This window comes from Cyanistes caeruleus, chromosome Z, assembly GCF_971803275.1.
Source record: "Cyanistes caeruleus chromosome Z, bCyaCae1.hap1.1, whole genome shotgun sequence".
Lineage (NCBI taxonomy): Eukaryota > Metazoa > Chordata > Aves > Passeriformes > Paridae > Cyanistes > Cyanistes caeruleus.
The window spans coordinates 49,830,299-49,858,126 of NC_141732.1; the positions used below are offsets into that span (position 1 = coordinate 49,830,299).

The 27,828-nt window shown below is 37.5% G+C and overlaps 1 protein-coding gene across 7 annotated transcripts in view; it reads left to right on the forward strand.

Moving 5' to 3' along the window:
- The window catches only part of NFIB (nuclear factor I B), a 164,146-nt gene that overhangs the window by 88,313 nt on the left and 48,005 nt on the right, over positions 1-27,828 (forward strand). For all 7 annotated transcript variants that reach the window (XM_023943528.2, XM_023943530.2, XM_086867618.1 and 4 more), the window contains exons 3-6: positions 9,591-9,644; positions 21,564-21,632; positions 23,720-23,840; positions 25,684-25,802. In XM_023943528.2, coding sequence (XP_023799296.1) covers positions 9,591-9,644; positions 21,564-21,632; positions 23,720-23,840; positions 25,684-25,802 — 363 coding nt within the window. The remainder of the gene's footprint in view (positions 1-9,590; positions 9,645-21,563; positions 21,633-23,719; positions 23,841-25,683; positions 25,803-27,828) is intronic.

Here is a 27,828-nt window from a genome sequence, read left to right on the forward strand (position 1 = left end):
AAAGCCCCCTTAATTAGCACTCAATTTTTACTCATACAAAAAAAACCCCAAGAACTAGTAAGCAATAAAAATGAAAGCCTTGGAATGTGAATCCATACATCTGTTGTTTTAGATAAAAAAAGTAGTATCCTTTTTTCAAGTACGTAATACCCTTAGTTACTGCAAGAACATGTGCCAACTTTTGTAAATAAAACAAAATTGAAAGAGCAAAATCAGCCTCTGCTCTATGCTGAATCGGAAAGCATATTTTAAAATCAATACTGCAGCTGGTATTGTACATATCTGATACAATAGTCTCTGTCAGGGAACTTCATCTACATAGATGATTAGAAAGTTTGGGAAATTAAAAATCACTTAAAAGTGATGTGTAATATTCAGTGAAAATTATAATATTTTGAAACAGATGCTCCCATGTGATATTGGCCACAAAACTACAGAGTTATGTTGGGCAGGCACAAATGAATATGGTCAAATAGGATTTAATATTTTTATAATAGCTTTTGACCAATATGACAGCAACAGCAGTACTGTTGCTAGTAGGAGATGAGGAACCTGTGGGAAAAATGTTCTTTAAAATTGCTTTGTATTAAACTTGAAAATCATGGTTTATGTGGTTTAAGCCAAGATAAGTTTTTTTCCTTTTCAAGTTACATGCTTTAAAAAAATTCCTTGCATTCATTGGCAGAACATTGCTGCCCAAACTCAAAACTGAGTGGGTCATACATTTGTATGCTTTAGTCTGTCCTACATTTTAAATTCTTCTGGGGCACATCATATGACTAGGTGCTTCTAATTTTTATTTACTGTAAAAGGTCAAAGTGGAGAGAAAATTGATATGTAGGTCATAATTTTTTTATCACTATTGCTTCAGTACTTTCTCATCATTTGTTACGAGCTTGTGTATAAACATGGTGCCTGTGAGCACACACGCAATTACTATCAAGCTTTGAACCACTTGCATGAAAAGCTGGGGTAATATTTTTCAGCCAGGTCTTGTATATTACCTACTTAGTGCACATAAATAGATTTAATCTTTCTTTTGTCATGGTTAGTATGTTTTAATTGTGTGTGTATGCGTGCGTGTGCGTGCGTGTGTGTGTGTGTGTGTGTGTGTGTGTGTGTGAGTGAATATGGAGAGGCAAAGCGGTGCATATTTCATCCATGAACTTTTACATTACAGCAGACTACATTAAACTACTTTATAAAGAACATGTGTATATACTTCCATTTGAGACATTGTTTTCACAAAGATCTCTGATAAAAAAATGTGTTACTTGAGGATCCACAGAACTATGGCGTTCCTTATGCCCCATGTCTCTTAGAAGTAAGTTAAGTAGCATACGATTGTAAATTTCTGAACTGCTGAGGAATCTGTCTTTTATTACTGTATGATTTAGTGGAGAATGCAATGCACTTCGAAGAAAAAAAATGCAGATCTGTCCAACAGTGTATGTTGAACTATGCTTTTTTTGTTCTTTTAAACTGTAATTTACCATAAACTGCTTCATCTAAAAATTGCTGCAGTGACTTTTCATTGATTTTAACAACTTTTGTCTGTGACTCATGTTAACAAAACTGATTTTGTCTTAGTCCTGTCATCATTATCCCTGGCCCAAGAATGTTGTCTTATGTAGTGGAAATGTGAATTTTATCTCTCTGAGCTCTTTTTGCTTTCCCGCTCTACAGCTAAACAGAAAATGAAATCCCGATTGCATAGGACTCAGTGGTAAAATCTGCATCGGCTTCCCTGAAACCAGAATCCGTGCAGTGGGTTCAGGTTGGATGTTAGGAAGATTTTCTTCACAGAAAGGGTAGTTGGAGACTGGATTGGGCTGCCCAGGGAGGTGATGGAATCACCATCCCTGCATGTGTTTAAGAAAAGACTGGATCTGTCTCTTAGTGCCATGGTCTAGCTAAAAAGGTGGAATTGGATCATAGGGTGGAATCAATAATCTCAGAGTACTATTCCAACCTAATTGATTCTGTGATTTTGTAAAGATCTCGGCAGTATACATTGCATATACATCAGGGCCAACCCTGTCTACAGAACAGAAAAAAGTGATCAGTTATTATTAAGGTGAAGGTATATGCAAGGAAATTCCTAGTATTTGCTTGCAAATATAAACTTTTAATTAACATAGCCTAGCATATAATTTCTTCCTTCCCTAAACATCACAATAAATCTTCCACTGTGTTCTATATTTCGTTTTTGATTTTCTGAAGAATGAGTAAAAAAAGCCCTTCATGAAACATACCTTATTGTAAAAGGTCTTCTTGGGTTCCAAAACTAACTTCTGACTATATTAGTATCCACAGTATCCTCCAGATGGAGAAAATTAAGCATTCATATCTCATCTTTTCCTACTGAATCCAACAACTTTTGGAAAGAAATGTCATTCTTTCACATTCACCCACATGTGGCTTGATACCTATGTAAATCTCATCTTAATGTACATGTCAAAAAAGAGCTCAACTAATATTATGAGGTATGGGAAATATTTGTTTCAGGCCATGAAAAAATGTAACCCTTAACTTAAAAATATATGTGTGTGTGTGTGTGTGTGCGTGCATACATAGATATGTATATATTCCATGCACAACTTATAACACAGTTGGGGAAATTTGTTCAGCTTTCAATATGAGCAACATATGGTCTTTATAAATTGTATAAGAAATATTTTGAATAAATAAGTGTTGTGACTTATGTCACATAAACAAAGGAATTTAAATTAAAAAGATAAATCTATGCTTGAGATATAAAGCTGAAAATCTTACTATGCATATTGCTATTTTCATTCTCATAAATGTTTCTAGGTCCTTGAATTTCTTTCAACTACATAAAAAATGAATTTACTCCCAGAGCTCCACTTCTTAACTAGGGCAGTTTAAAAACTAAACAAAGATTGAGTCAGTTAATTAATTTAAATGAGATTACAAATCAGAAACACATTACGTAATGTTGATTTAATTACCATTTTTTTATTTACCTAATTAAAATACTCTGAAGGAAAGTTAACAGTCTTGACAATGGCTGGTTGGGTGACTTGGCAGAGGCAGATCTGCTGATAAAAGGGGAGGTGAAGCAGGGAGCCTGCCATGACCCGTTGGGCTCTGAAGCCCCAGCCCATCACACACCATCTCACTGGCATTGCCCTGGTGAGCCCAGGTGTGGGGATGCTCCTCCGCTGGCACAGACAGGGTGTTTCACCCAGCCATGCTGGCCATAGGCAAACTTGTCTGGGGTGGGAGGGCATGGGGGCATGTGGTGAAATGGATCAGCTGATAGCTTAATAACTCTTGCTGTGCCCCCAGTCCAAAGCAAACAATTTTAAGCCTAAATGAAAACTGAGCCCAGCTTCTGCTGACTATCCTGATCAGCTCTCAGCAGAAGCACCTCCATGTCCCGAGCCATGAAGGCTGTATGAAGTGGCATGCCTGCTTGGGCTAAAAGCCTAGGTACCAACCCCAGCAGACACCTTAGCTTTCTGGGGTGAGCAGTCAGCTCTGTTATTTGCTGCCTTTTTCAGGTAGGTGAAGGTTAGACAGCAGCACTCTTTTGATGTGAAGAGTCCAAGTCACTGTTACAGCTCTTGGTGCTACACAAGGCTGCTGCTGAAGCCTGACTGCACAGGATCACCACATCCAGCCTTCAGGGTATCTCCTGCTGTTGCACTGATCTCCTGAGTGGTCCCAACCATGCCTTCTGGGTCACTTCTCTATGCTGCTTATTTACCATCAGTTGTACGAATATGAAGCACAATAAAAAAATACAGAACTAGCTTTTCATGTAGTTACCCAGTGCAATAGCAGAGCTGTCTTGTGAACACAGAGGAAGCTCTTGCAGAATAAGGGTGGCAGAACAATGCAAAAGAATTCACTGATTCAGTGCTGTGCATGTTCCCAGTCTGGGTGTCGTGAACACATATTGCTAACAAGTGTATACTGTTGTGAAAAGATGCAAGGGCATGTTGGGAGAACATACAAGGACAAACATGTCTTTCTCATAGTGAAGCCCTACTTGTTTCTTAAGGTGCTGCTTCCTCCTTGCGTGAGCTGTGCTGCATACCATATCTCTTAGGGACATATAATCATGGAATACATTAGGTTGAAAAAGACCTTTAAAATCTTGAAGTCCAACTGTAAACCTAACATTGCCAGTACCACTAAATATCGCCAATACCACTAAACTATGTCCTTAAATGTCACATCTATAGGCCTGTGAAATACCTCCATGGAAGGTGACTTCCTGACTTCCCTGGGAAGCTGATTGCAATGGCTGGCCACCTTTCGGTGAAGAATGTTTTCCTAGTGTCACGTCTAAACCTGCCTTGATGCAAAGCCTCCCTTGAGGCTGTTTCCTCTTGTTTTATCACTCGGTCGTTGGGAGAAGAGACTGACCTCACCTGGTTACAACCTCTTGTCAGCCTCCTGTAGAGGGCAATAATGTTCAACCTCCTTTTCTTCAGGCTAAGCAATGCCAGCTCCCTCAGAGCTCCTCACAAGACTTGCTCTCTATCAAACAAATTGGTGGAGGTGAACATTTTAGCAGAGGAAATCAGAGAGACAAAATTTTCTGGAGAATATTTGAATTAAGTGTAGCGATCTATGAAAATATGAAAAATAAATCCCTCCCCTCAAGTTAATATACTTATGAAAACAAGGGTGACACCAGCATTTCTATGTTTATAGTAACCTTTCAGTGGATACTATCCACTTTTCAGTGGAAAATGCATTAAACCATGTTAAGCTTGTTTTTACCATGAATTGTATCTGTCCTATCACAAGAGTTGGTGTGAATGATGCTATTAAAATGGTGCAATAATTCTCTATTGTCAGAGAAGGATTACACAAAGAAAGACACTGCTTCTGTGAAATGAAATTGTTACAAGTGTTTGGGAAGTTTGTCAAACCGATAAGTTGCCTGGTCCAGGTAAAATAATATAGGCAGTAAAAGGTAGTTACATAGTAAAATTAGGGTAATGATAAGTAAAGGTAATGTTCTAAAGCACAGGGACAAAGTTATTTATCTGTTCTATGGATTTTTGCTGCCCATCTTATTTCCTTTGGAGAAGGGGAAGATGTCTTTGCTATGGATGTTCAGAGTCTTTGAGAGATCAAGATCAACAATCTTGATCAAAATCACAGCTGATCCTGTGATTTTCAGAGGTACAACCATTTGCCTCAAGTGATGTCAGGTGGCAAAGTAATCCTGACAGTCTGGAAAGTAGTTGTGATTCCTGTTCATGATAGTGGACTGTCAGCTGCCAAGTGCTGTATATTAATTTGAAAGTTTGAAAAACATTATACATGGTTCGATGATGGCCACATTCCTATGGTCCCTTATCCCTCATACCACAGTCAGACACTATCAAAGAGCAAGGATTTATTTACCTGTTGGTGAATGATTAAATTAGTGTCTGTAAACTGAGATCATCTGAGGCTGATCAAAGGCTCTCCTCATAACCTGTGGCAAATAGAAAGGCATTCACTGAGAAAGTTTATTTCGTTAGGGTGATGCCCGTGGACAATGTGCTTATTTCCCTAAGACATGCTCTAGAAAGTATTTAGATTTTCAGATTTTAACAGATTCTGCTGCTACTTGTTTTCAATGCCTTTGATATTATGCTCTAACAGATAGTCTTAAAAACAAGATTTCTTGTACTGGATGGGGCATAAGGAATGTGTGGCAGCTTGCTTTTTAAAGAGACTCTCTTATCAGCTGAAAAGTGAAAAGTTAGATTACTGAGGTGAGCAATGCTAAAAATCCTTCAGGAAGCAGGTGAAAGTGTGACTTTCTTCACTTTGTTGGCATGGGTGTCTTTCCTGCTTGTCAAAGACAAGGTGGTTCAATGGGGGAGAGCATCTCATGCTTTGCTATAAGGCAAACCATCCGCTTTTTTTTTTATTTTCCTCTGCCTTATGAAGACCTTTCCTAGTGTATCACAGGGAAAATGGAGACTTATTTTCTCACTTGAAGCAGGCCTCAGCAGTCAGTTTGCCTTAACTCTGGTTGCACTGAGAGTTACGTGCACTCACAGATGCTCATTTTGATCAACCCCTGGAAATGTAAACATAGGAAAAAATTAAGTATAAAAGTATAAAATGAAGTATGAAGTATAAAAATGTCAGCTTCTTGACTCATCCTTTCATATGGTCTCCTAGAAGCAAGAGTGATTTGATATAGAATGTCTTAGAAATAGCCATGCTAAATCATGATAAGTTATATATAAAGTGCATCAGGGTTATTTGACCTGTTAAAAGTAAACTCTGCTTTGAACCTATTTCATATAAACTGTTAATCCATGGGGCGATAACTTAATCAAAGATGAGTTGCTTCAGTCAGCACCAAGAAAAGCAGAGCAGATATGCTACTGTGGCTGTGAGGTGCACAGGAAAGCCATTTTGTGGAAATGGTTTGTGTAGGTGCTCCCTACCAACAACTCCCTATCAATAACTACAACAACCAAAAAACTAAGGGAACTTACAGTTGGGAGCTACATAAATTAAAATTATGAAAATTTCAGCTTCATTGCATGAACATGATGAGATTTTATTTGCTTCTTGTGTATCTTTCCAGCTTCTAGCTTATGAAGTTGCTCGGGGTTTGGGTTTTCTTTTGGTGCTTTGATTTCTTTTATTTTGGTTGTTGGATTTTTATTTTTTTTTAAAGAGTGTAAGAGTTATTTGCTGGGACAATTGAATGCAAATCCAGCTAGACAGACAATGAGTTTGGTTTATGTCTTTCTCATTCACTCTGGAAGAAAGGACTCATGTTGTTAATTAGTGATCTTGTACAGATGAGGACAAAGAAAGATTAAAAGTTTTTGAACATGTCTTTTTCTTCCTTAGATTCTGTGGCTTCCCAAAAATGCCTCTTACTCCCTCTTTTAGAAGAGCATTGTGCTGATGTATCTGTTCATTCAGTGTTCTGCTAGTATGAAACTATTAATATAATTTAATCCTACAATGACCATGATCCTTTTGGACTTTGCAAAATTATTTGATCCAATCAAAACAGAACAGAAGAGTGCTTTATAATTACTGACATTGGTAAGAGAATTGGATCATCACAGGTCACCTCAAGTCTGTGTCTTTCATCTTGAGGATCAGATGCTTCTCTGTGTTTTAAGTGCAGAGTTCCACAGTTTGGAACTCTATGTCTCTCATACAGAATAAAATTATTTGATTTTTCAACAGCATTTAGTGAACGCTGAGGTAACTTTATTCTCATATTCTACTTCAGTAATCTCTGCTTTCTCAAAATCTTGTTGAGATCTCTGAAAGCATAGACTGAGGATCAATATGTGAAAGCCACGATTATTGAGTAGTTAACAAAACCCAAAGTCTGACTGGAAAATTATAATAAATAGCCAACTGCTTATCCATATGATTAGAAAGTTCTTTGCTAAATTTCTTATTACAATCTTATTACAATTGTTTGCACTTCCATTAATCTTTAAATCCTGAGTCCAGAAACTAGAAATAGAGGCAAATTTCTGTGCAAGATCTAAGAAATTACTTCACATTGTGCTTTCTTCCAGTGAATTTTAGCATGAGGAAACTTCAGAAGTTATTTTCTGGTAGGCCTCATTAATTCAGTTTCAAATCTCTGTGATCCTGAAGCTGTGTTGTTCAAGCTTTATTTGGTTTATCTGTTACCAAATTGACACTTCATTTAGCCACACATCTGCAGTAGTTTTACACTCAGACCACTGCTGTGTCAAATAAGTCCTCTCTAATAATCTGAATTTAAATAGTAGTATGTATGGTTTGCCGAATCAAAGAATATCTGTTAGAAGACCATCTACTTCACACAGGAAAAATGAAAATTCTCCACAAATTGGTCCATATATGGAGAAACATTAGATTTTTAGCATTTCTTGTAGCTGATTAAGTTTTCACATTAAACTAAATTAATTCTTTTAAGGGAAGTATCATATCATGTGAAGAAGCAGACGTACTGAATGGTTACATACTGTGTTGCACAATGGGACTCCTAAGAGTACCAGGTGCCAAACCATGGTAAGGGTAGAATCCAGCTCATAGTCTCACCCTTCATGTTTCCTGACCAAGGATGAAGAAGATAGATGTCATTTCATGGGAAATTCCCTATTCAATGTGCATTTTATTGTGTACAAGAGTGGTTTAATTCGGTATTGGAAAATTTAGTTGTTTTTAACACCTCTGGAACTGAGTTTCACATGTGCCTTAGAATTCCAGTTCTCAGGCATCTACCCAGATATACACATTTTGGGATAGCTGCCATTCAGATCAGCTTAGTAGGACCTGAGCTGTGGAAAGGATTTCCATCTCAGTTAATATCTTCTGCAGAATCAAGCTTGTATTAAAGTGTTTGAGAGGCATGTGAGTCAAGCCATGTATATGAAGCTGCATAACAGGTGGCAACAGATTTCAAAGAGCTTCTTGCAGCAGGTAGAGGGAATCTCATTCTAAGCTGAGGACTTCCTCAACTATAAGAAGAGGAAATGGTAATTGAAGGAAAAATATTTGTTGATATAAACTTTTCTTCTTTTCTGTATTTTCTTCTTTAATTTGGGTACTGTTAGCAGCAATGCCTTCTACACCTCTACATCCATCTGGAGTTCATTTGGTGGTAGCAGTTTCTGTGGTGCTATGATGCAATCCTTCGGTGGTCTTATGCTATTAATAACACCACTACATTTGAGAAAATCAGTATTTTTTATTCAGACACTAAAATAGCTCCATTTTAGAAGCCTGTATGTGGAGAAAATGGTGTTACTTCATTTATTTTCTTCCTCTCTGCATTTTTTTTAATATTTTTGTTAATTTCTTACAGTGGAGCAGGGTTTTGTTATATTATTGATGTGGGAATACAGTGAAAAGTAGATTTTTTAAAATAATTTTTTTTTTTAATAAGAATATAATTTATTGTTTAGTGTATTAACATGAAATTACATTCTCCTCTTGATTCAGTAAGTGCATGTATAATGAAAACACAATTTGACGTGTACGGTGTTTGAGTTTTGTTAGTTTTTACGTTACATAATCTTCATTTCACAACAGCAGTTCTCACAGGCCAGGAACACAAAGATCATGTTGTATTTAAACAGACTGTCATATCCTTGTCACAGTCATGAGTCTGTGGAAGCAATGTAGGCCTTTGTGCTTTAAGGAAAGGCTAAAGCAACAGGCTCATCACTGCAACCTCTAGTTGCCTGATCCAGTGTGTCTTTCTGGTCATTGCCTGAGCAGTTACCTCTGCTTTGCTCATTATGCAATATTATATTTGGGGGATGGAGGGAAAAGGAATGAAAAGGTACCCTTGTAAATGTGTTTACAACTTGAGTATTTAACTGAGTGAATCTCTTGTCCTTATTCAGTGATCTACAAGTTCCTCTTATTAGGATCATTGCATCTTTCACAATGATTCTACATCTGCATAAAATAAGTTACAGACAGTTTGTTTGTTCAATAATGCTTCACATAGAAAGTCAGGGAAATGACCTTTAAAGAATGAAGTATTAGTTTAATAGTTAATAGAGGGTATTATATGATAGAGAGATACTTGCAAAACAAATTATTGAAACGTTCCTTTCATTTCTTTATAGATTCTGGACAACCAGGAAGTCCAAGCCACAATGATCCTGCCAAGAATCCACCAGGTAAATATAAGTTCCCGAACATGTGCATCTAAAATTGTTTGAGAACAATGATACTACTGATAATGGCTAAAGAGAGTGTAATTGGTGAGCAACCTATCTTGCACTGGTGAGTACATATAATCAGGACAAGCTGTGATATTTTAGTTCCTCTAAACTGGCAGTGCCTTAGTTGCAGTTTCATCAGCATTCATTTAATCTAAGGAGTTTTTCTTTCATCTCATGGTTTTTAGAATTTTCTAAGTGGGGATGGGTAGCAGAGTAAGGAAGCAAGATTCCCAAATAACTTTCTTTTTGTAAAAGTCTTCCAATGCTAGCCGTTTTCTTTCATCTCAGAAAAAATACAATTGACCTGTGTCTGAACTCTGTGACTGAGCTACCATCTTTTTAACTCTTCATATGTGCTTTATAAAATACAAATGTGTTAATTAATTTTTTTTTTTTTTTTTAATATCAGCTCAGAGCAGTCTTGGAGCACGTTAATGCATCATGGCTAGTAACACTTGACATTCCTTTGAGGGACATGCTAGTGTAAATAGTCCTTTCAAGAATTCTTTTAAAATAAAAATACAAGAGAAAATCAAACCCAGGCTTTGCCATTCCAGTCTGTTTAGACAAAAGATTCCTTGAATTTTCATGAGGCTATCCTTCTAATCAATTGGGCTGTGCTAGTAAGTCTTGTAAACCTTTGCCATGTTATGAATTTTATCAGAGTAAGACAAGCAATTGGGAGAGACACACAATAAGTGATAACTTATTAATAATGGAGTGACTCCACCCACTATCATTACATTGAATCTTCTCATTTTAGCTCTCAGAAGATGTGTGTATTTGAAATAAGCTGCAACTAACTCAGTTTGATCTTCTAAATCCAAAATGAACCATAATGTGACCAGGAAGTTTGTGTTGCTGAGCTGTTAACATATACATGGATATTTTCTGGATCTGCTACAACATTAGGATAAACAGTCTGCTTTGTGGTTGTACAATTTTGTAGCATGCATATGATCAAAGTATTCTCTGTTTGTGAAATATGTCATGTGTATTGTGTGTGAATATCCAAAAGTGGGAGAACCATCAAAGATCGTTATACAAAAAGCCATATTCCTGTTATATAAATCCCAGATATGTGTCCTTGAAGATAGGAGATGTATTTTAGAGATAAGAGGGCAGAACAAGTCAAATAACATCATTCTAAGCTCTAATGCAAGTGATTTTTTTTCTTCAAGGGATGACTCAGGCTTGTTATCAGTTTCAATTGCAGACTTTGATGCTGTTTCTTTCCAAACTGTGTGGGATGTTGAGAGTGAAATTTTATTTTTCTGTTAAATACATGCCATACATTATGTAGAATAGTGGTTTAAAAACCCAAAGGAGCAAATTTACTCATAAAATAAATATGAAAACTTTTCCTATGGATAATTACACCTTTTGAAACTTGGACCAATTAGCTATAGAGAATTTATTTTGCTTTTAGGATATCTCTGAGTGCAAGAAAAGCCAAATGCATTAACCTTACCCCTTTTAATCTTGAAGGATTCTTTGTAGCTTCTGGGTTTAGGAAGCTGAAGGCAGGGTCAGGTCTCCTTCAGCAGGCTGTAAAATTCTGGTTTGGAAGTACCTTTTAGCATTTGGAGTAGGAAGGTAGAATTACATATTTTACTAGTGAGGATCACACTCCACAGTGAGTCCAGTCTCTCCAGCCCTCAGCCTTAACTCCAGTGAGGAGGAATCTGGTTGCCAGTAACAGAATGTGGTAAGCCTGGCAGTAATCTAAACTACTACACAGAGCCTTCGGGAGGCAGCAGACAGGTTGTGTTGGCTTTCTTCTGGGCAGACTTGTGGGTCAAGATGTAACATTTGACAGACTTCAGTGTCTCAGAAGATGGAGGGACACAGAAAGCAGATAAACCTGTTGCTGATTCATCATGAAACTTTCTGCTTCAAATATGAGCATAACACTTTCTCATGATTTGGAGTCACTGCAGCCAGTATTATCCTTTTTGTCTGCTGCCAAGTGGGGACAGAAAATAGAAGCTGTGTCTTGCTTCCCTTGAAATCCTTCATTTAAGCAGAGACAGAGGATAACTGAATGTCATCTGCTGGAGGATGACTTCCTAGCTTTGTTCAGCTTCCCTGTGTAATATTGTTTTGGAGTTAAACTGGCAAGGTGAAAGTGCTCTGGTTTGTGGGATGGCAGAATACAGGACTTCTGAGGCCGTGCAGGAGAATGAGAAGGAATTGCATGCCATTCATCTTCTCTGGGAAAAGCTGTCCTTTCTTACTGAACTTCACACGATTGTTATTGTTAGAGCCAGACAGTCACTTCTGTCAGAACCCTGGAGGATATCCACTCTGAGGTTTGTTTTCAGCCAGGAGTATGTGGACTGGTAGTGCCAGGAGGGTGGTTCTTCTATCATGTTTTGTTCTAGTGCCTGTGTGTCAAGCAGCCAGGATGCTGGCAAGGATTGTGTGCTGTTAGCTTTTGGATGCCACCACCTTCACAAAGATACTGCCAAGGAAGAGGATGCTGGAAACTGAGTAGTAGTTGGCAAAGCTGCTGGTGTTAAGAGTGGGTTTTTCTAGGTTTGGCGAGACTGTTGCATTCTTTAGGGTGTCTGGTAATTTGTTGTCCTAACAACAAGTTGGAGAGAGGGTAGCATGACTTGCCAAACAAAAGAACATTAAGAGCATTTGTTGGAATTCTTTAGAATAGGTTCCTAAAAATATACTGAATATTTTGATAGCCCAATGTAGTGTTAAGACCTGTGGTGTAGCTTGTGGTGGAAGTGGTATGTAGCTTTTGTAGCTAAATCCTGGGGTATGCTTCTCTAAATTTTACTTATCAATAACTTTGAATAATATATTTCGTAAAACATATTTTAAAATATATGTTAACATATTTTTATAAAGGTTAAATCTGGCTTCACAGAGAGCTGGGTTGTAAATTTTGCTTCTCTGGAGGAATTATTAAATAAGTTCCAGACAGATAGATAAGCAGAATTAAACTGAGAGAGGATAAAAATCTAAACACTACTGTTGTTTGCATCAGCCTTCAAGTTCCTTGTGTCTAAAAATTTGTGCTGTGCTAGCACAGTCTTAACTATTAAAAGTTTACACTATTTAAAAGGGAGAATGGAAATGAAAAAGGCCCCAATCATGATGTCTGAACAGATAGAGGCACACCAGATTAGAAGTTTGAAAATACCCATATTTTTGCACACAAAAACCAAACACCAGCAAGCCACCAAAATCCAAATGCAACTGAAGTATTTTAGGCCCGTCTTGTTTCTTTCTTTGTGCTTAAAATGCTCTGAGCTACAGTTGAAGCAGTCTGTTAAGGTAGCCTAGTGTGGTAGTTTCAGTGTAAAACTATGTTATTATTTGCTCCCTGTAAGTCCCACAGGTTTTTTATAAAGTTTAAGAAAATCTAAAAAAATCATCCTTCACAAGTGTATCTGGAAATGTGTGCAGTAGTGTGACAGGATATGTACTGAAGACAGAAGTTGTTATCTTCTGTGAATTAATCTGTTAAGCATAGGAAAACTATGAGGGTGAGTAAAAAGATAAAAATATCTAGAACTGTAACTAAGCTAAGAATATTGACCCTGACCATAACAATAAGATTTTCAGAAATACAGTTCTTACTAGCCAGTTCTTCTAGGTGAGGATTTTCTGGATTTTGCTTTGCATTATTACTCTTTCCCATTCTGCCTGCTGGTCACAACTACTAGATATTAATAAGACCTCTTGCTCTTTGCCACTGGTTTGAGGTTTCTTCTTGGCAGATTTGATTTATATGCCAGCGTAAAAAATCAAAAAAATCAAAAATCAACTGGACTGTGTCCAGTTTCTGCTGTGTTGCTCAAATCTTTGAAGATAGCCTTTTTAAGCTATTAAAATAGGGGTAAGAAATAGCAACATTGATAGAGTTAAACATTGTCTGGGTAGGACAGTAAGAAGTCTCAATTTGCCGTAAAGCTTGCAACCAGTCTCTTTTTGTTTCGATGCCTTCTAGATTTTGAAGCCATTTTTGTCCAGTATTGGCTAATACAAGAGATAGCTGTCCCAACTCAGACAGATATGAGCCTTTTTGGTGAGAGAAGATGAGTGTGTTCAGATTTTTCTTTTTATCAATTCAGAGGTTAATAGAGCTGTGTTTCCTAGCAAGTGGCAAACACTAATTTTTTTATTTGCTTGGATTTTCTTCTTGATAGATTTTATTCCATTTTATCTGGTTTAAAAAATATTTTCTTATAAATTTCTGTGACTCTATAAGATCAGTCAGGATGCAGAGAACTCAGGTTTGAGCCTGTGTGCTGATTAATATTAAATTATTTATATGGGATAACACTCCTTGATGAAGACATGGAAGAGATGGACAAACTGTCTTGGCCTCTTTGCCTCTCATTAATCCCCACTGGTTCCCTTCTTTCCTCCATAATAACCCATGATATGCTGTCAGGGAATTTGCCTAGAGATAGTGTCTTTAATCTGAATGAGTCACAGGTAGTTGAAACCCCAGCCCCAGCCTTACTGTCCTGGAATTGTTTTTCCTCTTCTATTTTCCCCAGAAATTTTATTTTAGGAACCACTTCCAAAGAAGACCTGAATGAAATCATCAGCTCTGAAGTTTGCTTTGTTTTGTTTTGTTTTGGTTTTTTTATAATTAAAAAAGGTGTTGCCAAAATCTTGCAATGAGCCTCACCTGTCTCTCAATATGCAAATATATCTTGCAGCTGTAGAGCCCCAAAGGCTTTCCTTGCACTTTCATATGGCCTAGCAGCCAAAGGGAGAATATTTTTTTTTATCAAGCCCTTGGAAGTGTGTAATAAGTTTTCCTATATATTTCTGTTTCAGATAAAAATATTTCAGTTTTAAGTTTTAGAATGTGTAGTTTCAGAAATAACCTCTGAAGAGGAACGTGGTCTTAACCTTTGCACCCTTTTTTGAATATGCAATAAACAAAAGTCTTTGCATTTTGAATATCTCAGACCACAGATGCTTTCATTATTTTACTCTATTGAAAGCTACCCTCTTGTGGGTGGAGAATTAGCTGGAATTAATCGGAATAAAAAAAGATATTCCCCAGCCTCATCATTGTAAGCAGCTTTCCTTGTAGAAGCCATGATGCCAAAATAGTAATATAGGGAATTCAAACACTATTGTATTTAAATAAACACATATTTACCTCTTTTCCAGCATGGGAGTAGATATCTTGAAATGCTTGCTGTTTCTTATGTACTTGCAGCTGTGCCATCTCAGATAGTGATCTTCAGATAAAGCACAGTTGGGTTTGGTCAGGTCTTGATTTTCTGTGAAGTTCTCCCTTTCCCAAATGCTCTATGAATTAGTAATGTCAGTCATTTTCTTTTTCAGCTTCCCAGCACTGAGCTGGAGAAGGTGGGGTGGGGCATACTAGGGTCAGTGCCCAGCTGTACTATCTCAGCACTCATAGACCTGTATGGGTTGTACAGCCCTGTTTTCCAAAAGAAATAACTTTTGTCCATTCAGGATGGTTTGGAATTTGGTGTGGTGATTACTTCTGTCTACTGGTTTAGGATTACTTTTACATTTCTGTTTGCATTTGTTCTCCTTCTTTATGAACCTGCTGTGTGAATAAATGATGCTGTGATCAATTCTCATGTGATTCAGATGCTGTTGTGTTCAGTGGTGTGTGTGATGGTTTTTACTTCAAAGTATTCACAGAGAAAGAATTTACTAAAAATTCTTATGTTACCAGTTAGAATTCTAGAAACCTGTTTTGGCATCAGTCCTATAGCTGTTAGAAAGGAGTTCCCCCAACTTTTTCTTAAATCTTGGCTGTAGTTTCAGTATAACCTGAGACCTTCTGGAATAGAAAGCAGTACGCATATGTGTTAGTTACCCTTTCTCTTTCTTGCTTGGTTTTACGGCAACTTACTTCTTGAATTCTAGTCATGGATTTCAGAGTCCCTTGAACCTGGTTTTCACTTCTTCAAATTTACTTCTATCGAAACACAGATTACTATTGTTCTGGCTATAATTCTGAGGATGTCAAAAATCTCATTTGTTTCTGAAAATGGCATATTTGGCTTTTTAGTTCCTCATCAAGCTGAAAGTTCAATGCAGTCAGGGGGTCTTTCTGCAAGTTTGTTTCCTGTCTCTGTTACATTATTGCAACATTACTGCAATAATGATGGTTTGGGAGAATGTTATGTGATAGCAGAAATAGCCTTATTCTCTAGGCAGAGCTTGGTTCAATTTTTTCAATGATATCATCACTGAAATCTTCTTTGTCATGACTTGGCAAATATTATCCACCCATATCTGTTTTTAAGATACTCTGTTTTGGTAGCAACCTGTTTCTGCTACTATTTTTCAGAAGCTGGTTTCAAAATGCATGCAGTAAGAAAACCAGCTGCATGTCTGCTGACTGCATTTTGACTTATGAACAGTGTGAGACTAATTTTTCACTACCACTTCTGACTAAATAGTATCTGTACAAAATTGTAGCTAGCAGCATCCAGAACATTACCCTGCATAACTTTATGTACAGCTGTAAACCAGGCTAATGTTTTCAGCCTTTTTTCTCACAGTAGATCCCGATGTTCTATGTCTTTCTGCTAATAAGTCTATCTACTGTTTTATAATTCCTTCTTTTTAAGATCCAGAAATAAAAGTATATTATTACAAATTTTTTCCAGCACTGGTTGGATCCTTACCCTTTTATAAGTTGCTCAAACCAAGACAGTATCAGTGAGAAAACTATATTTATAATAGTACCAGGAAACATTTTTATGGTTAGGCCCTAGCCAATATACAGCAGAACATGAACAGGCATTCTATTCATAAAAGTACAATTAAATCAGAAGACATAAAAAGACCGGTTAAAAATTTGCAGAGTCACTAGTAAGCTTTCAAGTAATGTGAGAACAAGCTTGTTAGAGTAAGTGTCTGGGCAAACTGAAATTATTTTTCAGTTAGTTGAAACTGTTTTATTTCCTCCTCTGTGCCCCCTCCTTTAACTTTTTGCATGGTTAGAACAGTTAAAAGCTACACTTGTAACTCATCTCTTCAAGGCCTAGTAAAAGGCATAGTGCAGAAACAGAGTGGGAGAGGTGCAAGGACTAGGGCAGTGTCTTCTACAGCAGTTGGGGGTGTTGCTGAAGGTTTCTCCCTTTACTGACTGTACATGGGAGCTTGATCAGAACTGCTGCTTGGCTTAACCTGTTCTATCATGCTTGATGCCACTGGCCTGGCCATTGTGGAATTGTATTTTCCATTGTGGAAACTGTATTTTCCATGAGTGAGGTTTTCTTAAAAAAAGGTAAGAAGAGAAAGATTATATAGTCACCATATACAAAAACTAGGAGAGAATTTTAAAAACTACACTCTTATATGTGGGTTTTGGAAGTTACTGACTCTGTACAACATCACACTATAGCAGTTTTGTGAGACATTCTTCTTTTCTAGAAATCAGATTTTTAAGAATAATGACAATTTGTAATACTCATTTCAGAGAGTGCCATCTCTCAGGTAGTATGAGTTTTATAAAATAACAATATTCAATGCTTCTTTTAGGTTTGAATGATAAAGACAGCAGTGTTATCATGACCACAAAAGATAAAGTAAATTGTCAGGAATACGATAGACTTGTCAAGTGCATTAATGTCTATACTGAACAGATCAGAAACACACACCAAGAGTGCTAATTTAAGTCTCTTTAATGCATTAATGTAAACAGTGCATTAAGGAACAGGAAATAAAAAACATTAAAGCCTATACTGTATATTAATATACACTGCATATTCTTGTCTTGTGTGAAGCGTAATAATGTGAATATGAATGTTAATTCTTACTCAGTGGTGTGATAAGTTTCACCAGGTAGAAGGCAATATCTCACACCATGAACAGAAAATATCCTATTCTTCATACCTTCTACATACAGTCTTGCTGTTTAACCTCTGTCTTACGTAGAATGCTTGCTCCCACAACAAATTCCAGAAATTTAATGGCACAGAATATTTTCTTCTTACAGATCTGGGAGCCAAGTAACAGCTGTGTAACATGCCCACCATAGGTTATCTTCATAACTAGGTGAAACTTTTTAAATTCACTGGTGTTGGACCTTAAAATGCTGACCTAAAAACCCTGAGTCAGCACTGAAGTCCGCCTTCCCTGCTAGAACATAAAGCTCAGGATGAAGTCACTCAGTGATATGACACAGATTGTTTATTGTAGCATTAATTCTTTGATAATAGTTTGTCTAATTACATAGAGAAAAAAGTCAAGTAGTTCTTCATGTTGATTGACAATAGCTGCAGTTTCTCTTTATTTCCCTATGCCAGCCAAAGTATTTGCATATGTCTGTGGGTGTCATTATTTTTGGCCCATTCCAAGGCAGGATGGAACCTGAGTGAAAGAAAGTTATGTCCCATCAGTTAACAATGCATCCTTTTGTGAGGGGATGAGTGGTAGTGATACCACTTGGTGGCAAAATACTTACCCCGCTCCCATTTCATCATCACAACTAGAGAAATACTGTATTGCTCTTTTTATTACGTATTCTCAATATTGCCAGTGACCAAAACTAAGAATCCATGAGAGAAGACTGAAGATTAAACATAGGTGTCTGGGTGTGTATGCATGCATCCATGTGAACATCTGAGTTCTTACATATAAAATCAAACATAGGCTTTTTCTTCTTTTAGCTTTGGGTCTTCTCACTATAATGAAAGCTTGATTAATCTACACTTGGCTAAAACTCCTCTTAAGTTAGCCTGGTTTGGATGAGAGAAGTTGTGCTTCAAAGTAGTAGTGCTTGGATAAACAGCAGAGAAGTTCAGTCATGTCTCATTACCAGCTTCAGAGCTGGCTGCATGGTTGTACACTGGCTTTATGCCACACTTCACTTATGAGCCAACTAAAAACCAATAAATCATTTTCTCTTTGGAAATCTCCCTTCCATGTAGTACTTTAGATTGTTCCTGCTGGAGGAAATAAGCAGAAGAGGGAAAGATTGCCATTGCTTGAGGAATTACTAACCTTCATCCACTTTACCTGAAATTTGATTAAAAAACAATAACTGAGGAAGAAAAGAAAAGCAAAAATGCAACTGTGTGCATTTTTTTTGTTATATGGTGTTGTGGTTTAGAAGACAGGTGTCTGCTAGGAAGGGCAGGAGCCCCCCCTCGGAACAAAAATGGAGACCCCCCCCCCACCCCTTCCTCCAAATTATTATAATTCTGAAATCAAGGGGCTCTCAGGCAGAGATCTGGGGATAGGAATAACAGTTCTTTACTGGTATAACCAGACAAACAACAATAACTACAGCATTAGCAAGAAAACAGAACCAGGGACCCCGTGACAGCTTTCTTGGCTGAGGCAGGAAGGGATGGAGGAGAGGCTTTGTTTCACAAACCCCTCAGGCGGGCAGTCCCGGTGCTCCTGCAGGGCTCTGAGGAACACTCAGCTGGAGCAGCAGGGATGAGCTGAGATCCTGGGCTGGTGGATGAGGTGTATCAGCAGGGATGAGCTGAGATCCTGGGCCGGTGGCTGAGGTAGATCAGCAGCTCTGAGGCGGTGCCTGGCACTGCCACACGTCCCGGCAGGACAGGGGGTGTAAGGCCCACCAATGCAGAAGGAAGAGGGAGAAGGAGAAGGAGAAGAAGAAGAAGAAGCAGCAGCTCCATCTGGATGATGGCAAATTCCCTTCTCTCAGCTGCAACAGGTCCCAGTGAGAGTTCTACTCTGAAGCTGAAGAAACCAGCCAGCCCTCAGCTGCCCCCACCTTCCCTTTTTCCTGCCCCATTTCCCTCCTGGGCCCAGTCAAACTCTGTTTCTCAAACACCAGTGGGTGCCAGCCACCACTAAGTACCAGCAGTCAGATTTTCCCAGTCATTAATGGGTAAAAATTCCATAGGTGAGCCAGAGCAAAAGGAAGGACACCTAACCCCCAACATATGGGTATACCAAGTTCTGTCAAATAAAGAAGTAAATATTTCATAAACTATGTCATATTTTCATTCACACAACAAATATGGAGAAACAGTACAAGAAAATGCAGAAAATGAGAGAGAAAATCTCTTATTTCTTAGACACTGCAGAGGGGCCAGCAATATCCAGGTGTGTGTATCCAAGGATGGTAAGAGAGGAGAAAGTAATGGATATGGAGATTATCTGTTGAAAATGAGAGAAATATGAAACAAAGTGAATTATAAAGGGAGGGAGACCTGAAGAGCTACTAGTGGGAATAAAGTCATGCAGGAATAGAGTATGAAGTGACATTGACTGGGAGATGAGAAGACGACTGCACTGGCAGAACACTGTTCAGGATGATTCTGCAGGCCTACAGTGCTCTGTACACCTGTGGTTCTTGATCATGGGATGGTTCTCAGCTGGGAAAGACTGACACTCTCCTATAGGTCTGACAGCATAGCAGAGATGTTGGGAAATGGGCTTGGTCAGATGGGTTCCTATTCTTTCAGCTTATGCTCTCTGGTGCACCGTTTATACCTGCCCTGGTAAATAATACCAGAGGTGCTGGGTGAGGCAGCTCTTTGGGATGAATAAGCAGGGGAAACCACTCTTTTTGCCACTGCCCTCTTTTTGAGCCTGGAAAGTAACTAGAGGTTTCTCCAGGTGTACCAAGGAGAGACGTGTCAGGTAAAGTGTACTGTTTTTACAGTCACTTTTCTTATTCTAGTGGTCATGTTTTTGCTAAATCACTTGAAGATAAAAGCAGCAATTTCCAAAAGAAATCCAAAGAGAATAGTACCAAACCACTGTTTTCTAAATCAGTAGATATTCCAGTAGGTATACTTTTTTGTATGTTTGTTTTGTTAGTTAGGACATCTAGAATACTTTTACTCCTTAAAACACTGGGGACAGAAAATTGACAGTTTATTTCCAAATGAAAAAAACCTTGTTAATTCAGAAAAGAGACTAGGGAAACCTGAGTAAGAAATTCTTAGTATACTGTCTCACATGAAATCAAATTAAAAAGTAACCCTGTTGGAGCAGCAATGTGCACCAAGTATAGATCTAAATACTTTTGTCTGTAAGTGGTTGTTATTACTATGTATAAAATGCCACGATACAATGTAATCTCAAATTCTCTAAATCAATTTTGCACATTATTGATGTGAGGCTTCCACAGAAACATGGGTTTCTTAGCTCTCTTTGCATACAGTTACTAGTTACACTACTGAGATAAGTGACTTGATTGTCAGCACTGTTTCACAGCACTGCTCCAACTTATGCCTGAATTTCACAGCAGAGAGAGTATATCAAATACATTTATCTTAGGGTAAGTAAATACAGGCCAAAACAATAATATGTGTTTTCTAAAACATAGGTTTCTAGATACACAATTCAGCATGCATACAAAACACACCCCACTGAATAGCTCAGCTGCTTTGTTCACTTCCTGTTTCTCCTGGAAATAACAGCAAACCCCTCATCTGCCTCAGAGGTGATGATTTGGTAGTGAAGATTGTACTATAAAGTCACAGTCAGCAAGGTGAGAGTTAAGTAAAAATCTCTTTAGCAGAAACATATGCAAGGACAGGACTGGACCATGGTGAAATTGATTATCCAGCTGATGCCAGTTGTAGTTCAATACTGTCTTAAAATTTCAAGATACTAGTAAAAGAAGCTAGTTTTCAGATACTTTTTTGATGGATGGCTAGGGACTAAGTTTATTGCTTAGTAATTTTCATATACTTTTTAAAACTTGCTCTATCACAGATCCTTAAGACTTTTTTGCACCTTTGCCTGAATTTCGGCTCACATTAGATCCTGTGATCAGCTTTGAGTGTACTTTGATCTGTGTATTATTGTTCTCATACGCCATTAATACCATTTTTAGTTGCTGTATAAATCTATAATTATTTATTAATCTTCTTATTATACTGACTATGGGTGTATGATCTTTTTCAGTGTACCTTGAGGACAGTTTTGTGAAATCTGGAGTATTCAACGTGTCAGAACTTGTGAGGGTGTCAAGAAGTAAGTTAACATTTGTGTTTAATCATTTCCAAAGCATGCTATAACCAAGGGAAGGTTTTTTCCTTGAACTTTTTTCTTCACAGGACATAAGATGCATGGTAAATGCCTATAACCATGCACAATTTTGATATATTTGACCACAGTATTACAGTTCATCTTGCATGTGTTTGTAATAAAACAAATAGGTGCTCTTCTGTCTCCTTGATATTTAAAGATGGAATCAATTTGTTATATCTCCCTCTGCACACCTAGTCATCTGTTGCTTCAATAAAATTACCATATGTAGCAAAATTTTCTATTGTTAGACTTAGTTTTTTAAGGATGCCCTTCACATTCTTGGATATTGCTAAAAGATCTAGTGTTTTTTTTGTTGTTGTTGCTGTTCCTTGTTTTTTGTTTTTTTTATATTTGTAGCTCTTAAAATGAATTTAAAATGGATTTAAAGGATGATCAAAAATGTATGAAATATTTGTGTTTCTTTTAATCTTATCATTGGCTGTAACTGAATTTCTAATTACATTGTCTCATTTTGGCATCAGAGATATTACATGCATGAACATGTAAAAACCCCCATAAAAATAAATGTAAAAAGGCAGGTGAAGCTTTGACTGCAGAAAGAAAAACCAAAAAGGATGTAAGATCTCATTTGTTGACACCTAACAATTGTTATAATAGTATAGCATAAAACCTGTCAACATTTTCATCTTGCATTGCTTTGTGACTCTTTCTTTTCTCCCTTTGCTATCAATATTATAAAAGTATTTCTCTCAAGACTTCATTAGGAAGTAAAGAATAGTTGGAAGTTATAGTTAGAGGCGTCCACAGTGGTGATACCAGCATTGTAAAAGCTGAATGGTCCAGAAAAATTACTTTTCTGGCAAGGTGAGGACAAAGCCAAAGAGGCTTCCAAAGTTTCCAAAATGTCTGTCTATATTTTGCACAGGTGTTAACTTATGCAGGATCAGGGTGCTTGAGGAATTTAATTAACTCACTGAGGCTTCAGATGCATGGGTTATTTCATTTTCTGTGGTCAGAAATTAATATTCAACAACTAAAGTTATGTTAAATCCTTCAGCAAAACAGTGAATATTGCAATCCTGCAGTGCTAAGGCATATAATTTTTTGTTCTTGCTGAAGACTTAGTTTTGCTGTTTTAGAAGGCTGAGGATGTGTGAATTATAGCTTGCTTTTTGTTGTCAGGTGGTTAAGTACATTTTAAAGTATAAGGCCATTCAGGTTAAAAAAGAAACAATATTGTAATTATGCTATGAAACTGTGTGTTATGCAGCTGTTATACATGATATACTTCTAATAATAAGCATTAAAGCATGTGGTTTCTGTGGAATTTCTTACCATGCATTTGTTTAACCTCAAGCCGCAACAGAGTTGTACTTAAACTGTCAGAAAAAATACAAACCTTCAAATACATTATACAACGTGCAATTATTCTTTTAAGTGCCAAAGGTAGTTAAAATGCACAATGCACAGACAATGAGCAAAGGTAAATACACCACAATATGTAACACATAATTTATTCTTGAGTTGCCAGAGCCTGTATGGTACACAGACCCTATGAGGAGGTGAAGGTAACACTGACTCTATGTATTTGCGTGTAAGTGTACATATGCAAAGCAGAACCTGTGGCACTGGGTGAAAGAAAAAGAAAGCAGAAAACCAGGCTGTCCACACAGAAGGCTGTTATTGATACAAAAGTGTTAGCATTAAGGAAAAGGAATGAGCGTGTCTCTGAGTTTCTTATTTCCATTTTTTTCAGTTATTTAATAAATAATGCTAACTGTCCTCATAAACCCGGCCTCATTCATTATTGTGCTTGAGGTTTGTATTATCTTTTGCATATTGGTGATTCCATGTTATCTCTTCTAAACAAATGTGTTCTATCTGAATAACTGCTAAGTACTGGGGAAGATAATTTGCTTTTTAGTTACATAATCATTGATACAACTTGTTGGTACTTGGTTTCCACAAGAGGCAGAAAATTAGATACATGTAATAACATCTTGATATTTTTCCAAGAGCTGAAAAGATAGAAGATTATCTCTGACTTCTTACGATGATGTGTTTTTCAGCACCCATAACCCAGGGAAGTGGAGTGAACTTCCCAATTGGAGAGCTTCCGAGCCAGCCATATTACCATGATATGAATTCGGGTGTAAATCTACAGAGGTCCTTGTCCTCTCCACCAAGCAGGTAATAACTGGATATAAGTGCTAATGTGAACCATGTTTAATAGCGTAGGACAAGCAATTCACAAATCCTGTCAACAACCAGCTACTTTGTTAATTTTTTCTGATTTTGTGAGGCTACATACTTGTGTATGTTACCACAATCTCCGTGCAGATTTGTAAGTTATAAATTTTGTCGTTTGAAATGGTGTCATTATTGCCTGTCATCTTGCATGATATTGAAGGCAGTGGTAACTTTTTTCAGGGTTTGAAGTGCCTGCTAAACCATCTGCCAAGGGGACAGATACACATCCCAAAACGGTAACTGAGCTGCAGGAAGGGCTGGCGCTTGGGAACATGCTGGCAGGGCTCAGAGTGGTTGCCAGCAGAAAGGCTGTCTTTCAGGGCCCCCTCTTGGACCTCCATCTTGCAAAATGTGTTTGGACAGATAGTGTTTCCTCTATAAAAGGTGTTAGGACAGGTATATAAAGACAAGGTGTTTTCATCCAGCTCATGCAAGTGTGTTTCCTGCCTTGCTCTTTCAGGGGGCACTTCCCAGCAGTTGTAAGAGGGAGGAGCATGTGAGATGTCTAAAGGTTAATTTTCCTCAAGGGTCTCCCTTTGCCTGCTACAGGCAATTTAATCTGAGGGCCTGACTCCCTCCTTGTTCAACATCTCTTCTGTTCATCCCTTCTCCTATCTCTGAGAAAAAGTCCCATTTCCTCCCTTGGGAGCAGCTGTTTGGCCCATGGATGTAGAGAACCTGCTGTGCCCTCTACCTGACTCCCAACTAATGTACTCTCTGACAGACCCCCAGGGCCCCTTGGTTTGCTGAAACTGCCATACCATGAAATCACAAGCACCGTAGGAGCTGTCATTGTCCCACGTTTCCAGAACCACCCCAGTGAGTCTGGAAGTGTCTGCACAGTGGGACAGGAGTTAACAGGACTATCAGGGGGCTGAGGTATTCATCCACCAGCACTTAGTTCTTTTGAGCTATTTAGCTCATGTTCCAATATTTCATTCCATCGTATTTTCATCTTGGCAGTATACCAAATCCATTTTAGAAATTGATGGATTAATTAAAAATCGATGGATTAATTATCACAGTGTAGCAGTAGCAGTGGTAGTAGTAATAACAGTAGTAGTAATAGCAGTAATAGCAGCAGTAATATGAAGAATACCACACTATTAGAACCTTTATTCTAGTTTTCTTTGGCAGTCAGTATAACAGCTTCAGTATATATTGCTATGAGGAAACTTCACTTTCCTCCACTACTGTATTGAAGTTCCACCTCATTTTATATGGTGTGACTTGAAATAAGGGCCTTTTGTTGTTTTTAATTAAACTAATCAAAAATGAAAAGTGCTTCAGACTAGCCCTCTTTGAGAATCTTTGGAGTTTGACCCGATGAAATACAGTAAAGAACATTTTTTCCTCATTAACACGTTCACAGAAGTTCCTGTTCTACCTTGGTCTTATGGGTAAGACTTTCCAGTGGTTTGCTATGCTTCAAGGTTTCTGCATAGAGTTTAGTACCTTCATGACACAATCTTTCACAATCTACTTTCTGGTAGGCTACAGGAACTGGTTTCTTGGTTGTTCAATGAAATGCTGTGGACTTTTATATTACCCATCTGTGCCATCTTTGAAGTATTAAGTCATGTGAATAACTGGAGCGCATCATGTATTATTAACATTGCCTTTGCAAGTTAATGTAGGTTGTAATATCCAGTTTTTTTTGGGTTTTTTGGCTTTGTTAGCCTGAAGTACTATCTATTAAAATATTTGTAGGGATCCAGACACTTTATATACCACCACTAGATGAATATTATATTCACTGACAAATCTCACAATTCTTCAACAGCAAAAGACCCAAAACTATCTCCATAGATGAAAACATGGAGCCAAGCCCAACAGGAGACTTCTATCCTTCTCCAAATTCACCAGCTGCAGGAAGCAGGACATGGCATGAAAGAGATCAAGGTGAGTAACATGGAATTATTTTGCCTTGAATTATGCTCAGATATACAACAAATCTCTACCATTCCATAATGGCTGCAATAAAATGATGGCTTTTTAAAAGAACCTTTTTTTCTGTGTGATTGTATTTGCTGGTTTTGTAAATATGTTTAAAACCAACAGCCATCAGGATATTGTATAAAGAACCACAATAAATAACATTGATGATGATGATGATGATAATAATGATAATCATGATAATCATGATAATAATGATAATAATAATAACAACAATAATAATAAATAAATAACTTTTGTATCTGGTGACAGCCTTATTGTTTGAAAAGATATGTGACAAATGAGGTATTTGATATTGTCTATGCTGTGAATTTGGAGATATGCTAGAATTTGGAATCCAGTGCTTTCAAGCAAAAATCAAAACATCTTACTATAGTTTAGTCAGCATAAGATTACACCATTTCTATATTACCATGACATGGACATTTGGTCTCTACCGTGTGACTTAGAATAGATCCAATAGGCTGTTTCTGAGGAGCCCACATGTAGCTATGTGGGACTCTGTCTGTAGGATGAGGGGATTGGTAAGTGGTGGTATGTTCTGGGTTATCCAAAGCAACAAACATGCTTATGGGGATAAGTTGTGGCTGTCAGAAGAGTAAAATTAATTGTCATAGCTCGCCCTCATGTTATCTTGATGCTTTATAAACCTAGGTTACAGTGCAGTCTTTTCCCTCCCCTTTGTTATGTGAGAATGTGGTTAAACTCATATATTTGAACAGTGTTGGTTAATGGATCCTGTGTCTGAGGTACTGCAGCTGTCTGGAGAGCCTGTGACATGTAAAGCATAGTATGTACAAGAGAAACAGAAAATGACATGCAGTTGCTTCCATTGCGAATCTTTCAATATTTGCTCTCAATTTTCACTTCCACTGCTAACCTTGCTCTCAGTTCTTCAGCAACTGAGTGACCCCTTGGTATTAACTCATTTTTATATTGTTTTAAAGCTTCTAAAAAAAACCTGAAACAACACCTCCACCACCCCCCCAAAAAAAACCTCCCCACAATTCTTTTTTATTTTTCCTTGCTAAGTTTTCTCTTTCATCTCCATGTGCAAGGAAGCATGTGATGGGTATTTCTTTTAGCTGCCTTTTACTTTCACATTTCTTTTAGAGTTGGTCTTCTTTTAATATGCTTTCACCTTCTTATCTGTGTTCTTACCATTAGGCTCTTCTTCTCAATTTTAACTAGTTTTTTTCTTCTTAATTTCTTTGTACTCCATTTCTCATGGAGGCTCTGACACTATTTTTGACTGTTTGAAGCATTCACTTTTGATTTTTTTAAAAATAGGCTTGTCTGTGGTTTTGCATAACCTAACTCAGTAATAGCAAATAGATCTGCCACCCAGAATCTTCCTCCTTATGCAAAATATTTTTCTCTGTGAATGCTACCTGTTTTGCTGTGAAACTTTATTACATTTTTTCATGAAAGACTGGATCACATCTTAAATAAACATTTTACTTTCTAGATAAATTATTTTTAATAATTTAAGCTGTTTTAGGGAAAACAGCTTGTTCTTCCTCTCTCAGATACCCCCATCTGGTAAATGAAGTAGTTTTGTGCTGCTGCATGAACTCTGGGGGCTTCTGGGAAGTGCACTGACATATAGACTCCTGAGGGCAAGTCCTGCTGACAGAGCCTTTCGCAGATGATCTCTAAAGTTCTCAAGTACCTCAACTGCATTTTAGGTTTTGAATCATTCCACTTGCAAAGAATAATTTTCCATGAACACTGGATTTGTTCATGTTTGTATGAAATTCACGTTGCAGTTACCAGTAGTGAACAATGAATGAAATTTAAATCCCTTCAGTGTATTCACAATGAACCTTTACCTGATTTCTGTGTCAGGTATCTAGACTACTGGAGTGGAACAACCTTTGATATGTTCCATAAGACAGGGAACTACAATATGAGGAAGAAGGAATAAAGAAGATAGACTTAAATCAGTGTGTGTTACTTTTGCTTCCTGGAG